At 48.1% G+C, this 10357-nt stretch overlaps 1 protein-coding gene across 1 annotated transcript; it reads left to right on the top strand.

Annotated features, from left to right (window-relative positions):
* Positions 1–405: 405 nt before the first annotated feature.
* On the top strand, positions 406–10089 carry LOC103798700 (zinc finger protein Aiolos-like; the record flags this gene model as incomplete). The annotated part of the gene is made up of 4 exons (XM_009070981.1): positions 406–728; positions 1405–1572; positions 3413–3529; positions 9931–10089. Coding segments are annotated over 4 exons (767 nt in total), but the record flags the coding sequence as incomplete, so codon positions are not given.
* Between the last annotated feature and the right edge of the window lie 268 nt (positions 10090–10357).

Genomic DNA, 10357 nt, shown 5'->3' with positions numbered 1-10357 from the left:
CAGGAAGATACAACATATAATTGTCCTTTTTAAACCTTGTCCTTCTGTATTTCCACCTCACAGGAGCAGCCTGAGATGCTGATTTCTATAGGAATAACCCTTGTGAGTGATGGGAATAAGTCTTTGTTCCTTGTAGGTACAGGAGAAGTTTATGTTGGATTGGACTTGATGATCTTTGAGGTCTCTTCCAACCCAGTTGATTCTATGATTCTATGATGATGTTTTGTAATCTGTAGAAGGAAATCAAGAGGCAGGTCAGTGATTTTAAGGGTTGTCTCACTGTGAGTATCACTAAATACCCATGACCAGTGAGGATTCATGTCTGAGCTTCATTTCTTCACCTTTAGGCATTTAGGAATATTGATAATGTCATTTTACATCCTTTTGGTGCATTTGTTTCCTGAGATACTTCACTGTGCCTAAGCTGAGCCTTTTTTTTTCACTCCTGTGCTTTGTTTTACCTGCAGATCATGTGGTTAAAGTGAAAGGTGAATACAGTGAAAGAGAGGAGAGTGCTCTGAACTCAGAGCCCATGGAAAACCCTGAAGAATCCGAACTGCCTTACAGCTACCCCAGAGAATATTCCGAGTATGAGAGCATTAAGCTGGAGAGACACTCGGGGGCCTATGACGCCGCCAGGCCAGCTAGTGGGAAGATGAACTGTGATATCTGTGGATTAGCCTGCATTAGCCTCAATGTCTTGATGGTTCATAAGCGTAGCCACACTGGTAAATATCCCTCTGTTGTTCTTGTCAGAGCTGGAGACTGAAAGGATAATCACTGCCAATCTAGACTAGCTGTTTCCAAAAGGACACCAAAATGAGGCTTTCCTTGGTCTGTCCTTCAGGCCACATGTGATCTCTAGCAAGTTAGTCACTGTTCTGTGCCTCACTTTACCCACCTTGCTTCTTATCTGGCTTGGATGCTAGTAAAAGCACATTTGTGAGGCATTGTAAGGACTTTGGATGAAAGGCACTATGGAATTGCAGCATTTCAGGCACAAAACTCCACTCACATTGGGTTTGTGCTGCCATTTCCAGCTTGTGTATGTATATTTCTGTGCTGTACTTTGGCAACAAACCAATGAGCATCTGAAGTTCCAACCTGCAGTCAGATAAGACCTTTTTTTTTATTTCTTCTTCTATAAATTGCTAACTTGTTGGAATCAGCCTCCTCCAGAGCACTTCTTTCCATGGAAGAACTCTGCACTGCTTTCCATAGCCACACACACGTTCCAGCAGCTCTGACACCAGCACTGCACCTCCCTCCCACTGAAATCACACTCTGTGTGTTCCTGTAGAAAGAAATCGATCCCATAGCTCATTCTTTCCTCTTCCCAAGAGGCAGAGGACAGCCTGGTACCCACATAACCATTAAATATCCTTTTCTGTATGTCATTTTAAGGTGAACGACCATTCCAGTGTAATCAGTGCGGAGCTTCCTTTACTCAGAAGGGAAACCTCCTCCGCCACATTAAACTCCACACAGGGGAAAAGCCCTTTAAGTGCCACCTGTGCAGTTATGCCTGCCAGAGGAGGGATGCGCTCACGGGGCACTTACGGACCCACTCTGGTAAGTGCCTGCACAGACACTTCAGGTGTTTGGGATGTGTGGAAAACAGTCAGCAAGGTTTGCTCAGCTTGTTAAGATGGCACACAGCAGCGACCACTCACTGGATGGGTGGAACTGACTCCACTCGCTGTGCTGGTGGAACTGATTGGGATGTGGCTCTGCTCTGTGCAGAGAGAGGGGACAGGGGAACACGTGTCACAGCCTCCAAAACTGCTTGCACAAAGCATCTCCATGGTATTCCCACACTTAGGTTGGAAAAGACCTCCGAGATCATCCAGTGCAACCTTTGATCACCACTTTGTCAGCTCACTGTTCAGAGGAGTGGAGCTGGCTGTGCCAGCAAGCTCTGAAGTTGAGGAGAGTATGAGACATGCTTTGCTGGGAGTTCCTTCCATCCCATCCTGAGCTCCAGGATCACAACCTCGGGCAGCATGACCCTATGACCAGTTCAGCCCTCGCTGTGGTGTAGTGCCTTTCATCTGAATCTCTTAGCATGCTCAGCAGAAGGTTCTTCTCAAGCCTGGCAGGGTGTTCTGCCCATTTGCAGATGGGGAAATGGAGGCACAGAGCTGAGGTGACTTGAATAACCAGCCAGGTACAAACTGATCTGAGCTCCCCCAGTTCTGCAGGAAGCAGGTTGTGCTTGCCCTTGGATTTGTGTATGTCCTGTGTTCCACAGGGGCCCAGAGAGAAAACACTGATTCTAAATGACAGATCTTAGCTCTGCACTGCACTGCACAGAAAACAAGAACCTCACAAAGAATCAGAATCTAAAATGAGCTAATCTGCCATGGACAAATGATTCCAGCAGAGTAGTGGTGACTGTCCCACACCAGCACAATGCTAAAACCTTCAAGCACATCGTGGGGTTACTACTGTGACCGAAGTGTTTCAAGGTGGTTTATCAAACAGCACAAAGAAAATTTCCTTGAGTGAATCCCACAGATAACTGAGCACTCAGTGCAGGAGGGAGCAGAGTCTTCCTGCACACTGCCCAGTGCAAAGCTGGGGATGTTTGCAGTGGACAGGGCTGCTATTTTGCCTGGGTGTGTTCATAGAATCATGGAACCATGGAATGATTTGGGTTAGAAGGGACCTTAAAGCTCATCCAGTTCCATGGGCAGGGACACCTTCCACTAGCTCAGGTTGCTCCAAGCCCCATCCAACTTGGCCTGGAACACTCCCAGGGATGGAGCAGCCACAGCTGCTCTGGGCAACCTGTGCCAGTGCCTCAGCACCCTCACAGGAAGGAATTTCTTCTCAATATCTAATTTTAGAGGATGTCTGTTCCCAAAATAGTAAAGGGAGAATTTAGTCCTTGTGTATGAGGCACTGGGTTGGAATCTTGAGTTTCAAACCTGTTTGCTTTAGCTTAAATGAATTAGGAACATAATTCCCTCTACAACAAACGCCTTTGGAAATTAAATCAGCCTCACATATGGATTTGGTTTGGTTTAACGTCATCAGTTTGATGAAATCCTTGAGGAATTCTGCACAGACAGGTCCTGGGTCAGGCATTCAGGGCTGTGGCAGTCCTGGTTTGCTCCTGTTGGCCTTCCCTAGGGAAGTTACTCCAAGGCAAGCTGTCAGCAGGGCTCTGGGAACAGTGTCTCATCTAAATCCTCCTCTTTGCTGGTGCTGAGCTTAGGGGATGAGGAGGAACTTTGTGCCTGGTGCTTCCACCCCGTGCCATCCTTAGCTTGAGGCGATTAAACTCCGCAGGAGTTTGGAGCTGCAGGAGCTGAACACAGGCTGTGGGAGCTGTGTGCTGAATGTCAGCAGACAGAGTTCTAGTGGTCTCCTGTGCTTGTTTTAATGGTTTTCCTGATTGTTTTTCCAGTGGAGAAGCCATACAAGTGTGAGTTCTGTGGCAGGAGCTACAAGCAGAGGAGCTCTCTGGAGGAGCACAAGGAGCGGTGCCGGACGTATCTGCAGAGCTCTGGCATGTGTGAACCTGGTGAGTTTATCACAGCAGTGGTTTGGGGTTTTGGGTATATGACAGGCCTTGAAAAAGGGCATCTGGTGAGCTGCTAACCCACAGCCTGAGAGCAGCTCTTCCTACACCCATTTGCAGTCACCTGGGGGGCTGTGACCTTGCAGAGGGGCTGGTTGAGCACAGCCCTCAGGCAGGTACTGAGAGTGCTGTTGCTTAGTCCAGTTACTTCAAATAAAGCATCTAAAATACCCAACATTTCCATAGGTGATGCTCCCAGGGAGTTAATTTTTTCCCACATTGATGCTATCATGTGGTCGATTTTATGGGCTGAGCTGTTGACAACAGTTGTTGGTATCTTTGTTTGAGGATTCCTTTCCTTTGGAATAAGAGCTGTTGGGCAGAATCAGAATTTGCAGGAGTTTTAGTGGCCTGGATCTAGGGCATGGAGATGGGATGGTACCCCAAAAATCACTGACAGAGCAGCTCAGGAGGGAGTGAGAGCTAAGGAAGTGCTTAGAGTATAGAGTTGCCTTCGGGAAAGGATGAAGGTAAAACAGATCAAAACATGTTTTTTTCTTATTTCCCTTTTTGCAGTCTCAGTGCTGCAGTTCCAAAACACCTTGGTGAAAAATAACTGCCAAAATCTTTGACCCTGTTTCACCTGAGTCAGTCAAACCCTAAAAGCTGTGTGATTTCAACCCCACAACACACCAGTAAGTCAGGAGAGAATTGTTTTTCCCATACAGTCAGGTTCAGACTTCAGGTTCCCTTTCTTCTGCTATGCAGTCTTTAAAAAACCCACCCAAACAATGGAATCATGGATTCACACACTGGTTTGGGTTGGAAGGACCTTAAAGCTCACCCAGTTCCATGGGCAGGGACACCTTCCACTAGCTCAGGTTGCTCCAAGCCTCATCCAACCTGACCTGGAACAATCCCAGGGATGGAGCAGCCACGGCTTATTCACAGATGGAGATGGAGAGATCATGGAATCATGGATGGTTTGGGTTGGAACGACCTTAAATCTCATCCAGTCCCCCTCCTGCCATGGGCAGGGACACCTTCCACCAGCCCAGGTTGCTCCAAGCCCCATCCAACCTGGCCTGGAACACTCCCAGGGATGGAGCAGCCACAGCTGCTCTGGGCAACCTGTGCCAGTGTCTCAGCACCTCACAGGGAGGAATTCCTTCCTAATAACTCTGACAGTAAGGACAAAATCCTGCAGGAATCATCACAATCCAGGCCTGAAAAACAGTGTGGAGAGCAACTGTTGTGTGATAATGTGGGACAGGAGTCCTCACCCTGAGCAGAGTGAGCAGGTTGGTGTTTCAGGCTTTATGACACATGCACACATGAAACCTCCCTAAAGAACAATGATTTAACAGAGGTTTTTATAATTTTTGGGGGGTTCTCTTCCTGCATGTGTTTTAGAGCATTAGTAAAAGTAACTGGTTATCAGCACATCAGCAAGTTTGGGTTTCGTGAGAACCATTACACATTGTGCCTGTGGTTTGTGTTACAGTACACACTCCCATGATGGCAATCACCCCCAGATGTCCACCCTGTGCTAATGCAAAACATGAGTCCTGCTGCAGCTTTCTGCCTCCAAAGGATTCCCCTGTTTCAGGTGCATTCAGAAAAGCAGCATTTCACTCCTCATCCCAAGCCTGCTGTGCAGCCCTGGCAGCAGTGCCACAGTGAGCCTGAACTGGTCACAGGGAAGGCAAAGTTCCCAGTGTGGCATGAGGTGGCTGCTCCCTCTGCCCTGGAGACCTTCACACTTGTACAAACACTGCAGTGTTTTAGAGCAGTAGCACTCGAATGAATGATGGGAACTCCTGGGGCATTTCCATCCATTTCCCTGGTACCAGCAGGATGTTGGGTGACAGAACAGGGACAGGGAAGGCTGGAAATGCCCTCAGGAGGTCATTAGAACGTTTTGGTTATTTTTTCCCTAAGTGTAGCATTTTGCACTTGTGCTTAGCAAACACTCTCTCTTTCCATTTCTGACCCTTTTTCCTACTTCTCTGCATCACTTGGAGTTTGAAATCCTTCCAGTGTTCTCAGCCTGAGCTGCTGGAAGGTGTCCCTGCCCATGGCAAGAGTTGGAACTGGAGGATCTTTAAGGTTCCTTCCAACCCAAACCATTCCAAAGCATCTTCAAGTGCAAATATGCTTTACATCCTTTTTTTAAATCCAGAACTGTAAAGTCCTAAGCATCAGGACCATACTGACCATTGTAGCTGCTCTTTAGCACCAAGTTTGCACCTTCCAAATGTGGAAATGTTTCTAAAAGAAAGGTTTTATGTAACAACACTGTTGGGGCTTTGCCCCTGATAACCATCTCTGCTCACATTGTTCTCATTGCACAATCCCCCACCTCTGCTCCACTCTCCATCCTCGAGTGACCACACCGAGATGCTACAGGAAGCAATGCCTCTAATTTCAGCTCTGCTCTCTACTTCAGGGGTTTGCTAACCATAGCTGCACGTTCTAAAAATTCTGCTCACATCTACAGTGTGGCAGAAACCACACTATGGAAACAGCTCAGTGCAGGGGGAGTGGTGTGTGTGCTCGGGGCTGGGACAGCATCCGCTCTCTCTACAGCTGCAGGGGGACATGGTGGCCCAGAGAGGGATGTCCCATCCCTGGGAATGTTCCAGGCCAGATTGGACAGGTTTTGAAACAACCTGGGCTGGTGGAAAGTGTCTCTGCCCATGGCAGGGGTTGGAACTGGATGAGCTTTGAGCTCCTTCCAGCCCAAACCACTCTGTGATTCCATGACACTGTTTGGAGAGGTTATCACCACCCAGAGGTCACTAAAGAGCATAAATAGTAGTTTATAATGGATTAATCACATTGGACGAAAATTGTCTTCTGGAAGTGTTTTATAAGGACAGGCTCACACCTGAAATGTGCACAGAGGCAGCAGAGCTGGGAGCACCTGGAGACACTGCAGGGAGGATCAGGGAAGACCATCCTCATCCTTTGTCCTGGCTAAGCAGGAGATGGTGCTCCCAGGTTTAATAGTGGCTGAGGACACTGGAACTCAACCCCATCCTGCTACCATATAAAATTCCATGCTTAGGAGCTCAACTTCCCATGTAATTCCAGAGTCAGTGACCAGGTCTGACTGAGAGGGATGAGGGTGGTGGATTTGGGCTGCAGTTCCTTTCAGCATCCTTAGATTTTAAGTTGCTTTCTGCCCCTGCAGCTGAGCCATCAGAGCCCTGAGCCTGCAGGGTGTCCCAGGCTGCAGTAGCCTCAGTGCTCTGAAAATCTGGATTTCCTGTATTTGGTTTTGCTCAGTGTAACTCTGAGCAAAGCACTTGCCCATTTCTGTCAGTCCAGCCTGAATTTTGTTTTTAGATACAAGTCACAGTGAGACAATTAGTTCTTGAAGTCACAATGTGCAGTGGAATCACCCAGTGGGAGGGTAATGAAGAGGGTGTGATTGCTTCTCTCTGTATAGAGAGTTTTGAGTGAGTAAAACAATGTTTCCTAAATGCTAAATATTATTCTTGGATTGTTTAAGAAGTGGTCCAGAAGGAAAAGGTGGATGAGATAATTTTCAGGTAGTCTCTATGCAGAGAGCAGAGTTGTGGGCGAGAACCAGTGGAACCACCTGTGTCTCACTGGGAGCAGACACTGCTTCCCTAAGGCTTTGTGAAGGTGTCATCAGAGACCTTTTGTGGCCCATAAACAGACACTATTGCAGTTCTTTAGGAGCTTTTGGAGCATGAGAGTTAAACAGGAGCCCTGATTCAAAATCCCATCAGACTGATCTCTGCTCTCTGTGGTCAGTGGCAGGACACAGGGAACAGCTGGAGATGTGTCAGGGAGGGTTAGGTGGACATCAGGACAAGATTCTTCTCCCAGAGGTGTTTGAGCACTGAACAGGGTTAGGTTGGAGATTAGGACAAGGTTCTTCCCCCAGAGGTGTTTGGGCACTGAACAGGGTTAGGTTGGAGATTAGGACAAGGTTCTTCCCCCAGAGGTGTTTGGGCACTGAACAGGGTTAGGTTGGAGATTAGGACAAGGTTCTTCCCCCAGAGGTGTTTGGGCACTGAACAGCTCCCCAGGGCAGTGGGCACAGCCCCAAGGCTGACAGAGCTCCAGGAGAGTTTGGCCAATGCTCTCAAACACGTGGTGCATTGTTGGGGTGTCCTGGGCAGGACAGGAGTTGGATAATGGTCCTTGTGCATCCCTTCCAGCTCAGGATGTTCTATGGTTCTATGATTACTCCTCAAGACTTAACTAGAGCTTCTGGCCCAACCCCAAGCAGGTGATTACTCTCTGCCTATCTGAATTCCCCTTGGAGCATCACTGTAACCTGATTTGCCTCACTCCACGCAGACTGTTACGTAGTGTCTTGGTATTTGCTGCAGGAGGCAGGGCTGAATGTCTTTATGTGAGACCCCAAACATCCTGGAGTGATTTAAGATACCAACAGCCTGGAAGAGCAGTGTGTTTTTGCCTCCCAGGGCCTGTGCCTGCCTTCCCCAGCTCTGGCTGTCACGTATGCCATGGGGTTACAGGGCTGGGGCTGTTCTCCCATCCCTCCTGACTCATACTCAGAGCCAGTGTTTGTGGCACCAGGTACCTCTGAAACACTTTGCATTTTCAAACTGCTGAACAAACACGAACAAATAGTTCTGGCTGAGGTTTGGTGAGTCATGGTTTGTGCTGACTGAAACTCTGCGATAGCAGGAGCAGCACTAGCAAACAGGGATGGAGGGACAGACCGAGGTGCTCAGGGAAAGGCTGCACAGGGCTGGGAGGATGAGAGTGCACTTTCAGCACTTGCTGCACTTGGCAAACAGCACTTTGAGTCTAATACTTGATAACTCTGTGCTGAGCAGGACTGAAGTGATACTAAAGCGCTCCTATCACTTTCCTCTGGTGTTTCTTCTCTCTTACATACCTTATGCTTCAGATTCTCAGGGACATTGCAGCCTTCAGTGCCTTAAGGGACTTTTCATATGGGCAGATAGTGCCAGGGCAAGGGGGAATGGCTCAGACTGCCAGAGGGCTGGGGTAGGTGAGATATTAGAAGGAAAGTCTTCCCTGTGAAGTGCTGAGGCTCTGGCACAAGCTGCCCAGAGAAAGCTGTGGCTGCTCAATCCCTGCAAGTGTTCCAGGCCTTGGAGCAAGCTGAGCTAGTGTAACATGTCCCTTCCATTCAGTCCTCAGGAGGTGTGACTGGATGAGTTTTAATATCCCTTCCCACCCAAACCATTCCATGCTCCCATGATTCCATATCCAGCTGTGTCAGTGTATGCACAGCACCACAGCAGCCCAGGACTCTTTCACAGTGAGCTCCAACCTTTTGTGTTCCCTTGGGGAAGTCAATCTCCCTTCCTTGTCCTCGCTTTGTAGATCCCAACTCCTGGAAGCGTGGGAAGGCTCTTAAGACATGTCCTGTTGCCACCACAGTAGTTCCTGACCCTGGAACTCTCAGTAGTGAGTTCAGTCCTCAACAATAGTAGTTTTCAAATCTCAAAGTCCCACCACAGACATGTGCTGCTGAGGCATGAGCAGGGCCTGGGGGAAGCCACAGCAGTTACGATCAGTATTCGCGTGGTGGTAGCGATATGAGGTGGCAGCTCTCCAGCTCAAGGCCTCTGCAGCCTCCAGGAGCTGAGAGCAAGCACAGCCTCTGTGCACTGCTGGGCACTGCTCAGCTCAGGGAGCTCTGGAAAATGGGAAGAACTTCCAGTTGCCCAGTCCCAAGGGAGAAATCGCAGGGCACGGTGAGTTCTCCTAGAATTGCACATTCTGGAGGTTGTAATGAGCTGGAAAGCTCTGGGGAGAAAACACTCAGAGTTGGGTTTAACTGTAGCATTTTAGGGGGAAAAAAAGGAGTTATAAGACCACTGAAAAAAAAGGTGAGTTAGAAGTGAACTTTGAAAGTCGTATTGTTTTGGTTTTAATGCAACACTGACATATTTCATGCAAGTTTCTGAGTGATCAGCTAAGACATTTCTGACTGATCTCTAAAACTGCAGTAAGAGCACAGAGTGTCCTCTCCTGCCCTGGGTGAGTGCAGGTGTCAGCCAGCCCTGCTCAGAGTAAAAAAGAAAGGCCAGCAGAGCTTCTGCCTCCATCTGCACTGCAACCAACCAACCTTCCAGCGTGTTCATTCACTTCCTCCCGCGCTCAGCACTGCTGCTGTCTATGGTCTGTGCTCCCCGAGCCAGCTCAGGGCTCTGCTGCTCCCACTGACCACAGCTGGTGCCCAGAGAGCAGGAACCACAAAACAGCTTCACATCACATCTCCAAACTGTTTCCTCCACTCACACTCGGAGATTAAACCACTCAGCTCTTCCTTTTTTGTCTTTTTTTTTTTCCTTTTCACCTACGTGTTGTGTTTGGTTTTTTTTTCTTCTCTTTTTCCTTCCTTTTCACATTTTCCAACGTAGCCAGCGTGGAGGCAAGGCACATCAAGGCAGAGATGGGGACTGAAAGAGCCCTTGTGCTGGACAGGCTAGCGAGCAACGTGGCAAAGAGAAAAAGCTCAATGCCTCAGAAATTTATTGGTAAGAACAAAAACCCTTTTCATCCTCAGCACTTCAATACGTGTGAGTGGCTAACCTCGAGTACAATGCTGCTGTAAAGATCCTGCTCAAGCTCAGCATCTAATAGCAAATAACTTGAGTATTCTGATGGATTTTAATGATTTGTTCTAGGGGGTTGGTTAAAATTGAAAGAGTTTCTCCTGTTCGTGCTTAAACTTGGGTGGAAAATACTGTTGGGCTTTGTGTTTGTTGATGTAGGAGATTTATAAGGATATTTTATGAGCTTTCTGTACCTGTGCTTTTGAAATGTTCTCTGCCAGGATATAGAACA

Source organism: Acanthisitta chloris, unplaced genomic scaffold (genome assembly GCF_000695815.1).
Source record: "Acanthisitta chloris isolate BGI_N310 unplaced genomic scaffold, ASM69581v1 scaffold13273, whole genome shotgun sequence".
NCBI lineage: Eukaryota > Metazoa > Chordata > Aves > Passeriformes > Acanthisittidae > Acanthisitta > Acanthisitta chloris.
This window is presented reverse-complemented; position numbering and strand designations above follow the sequence as displayed.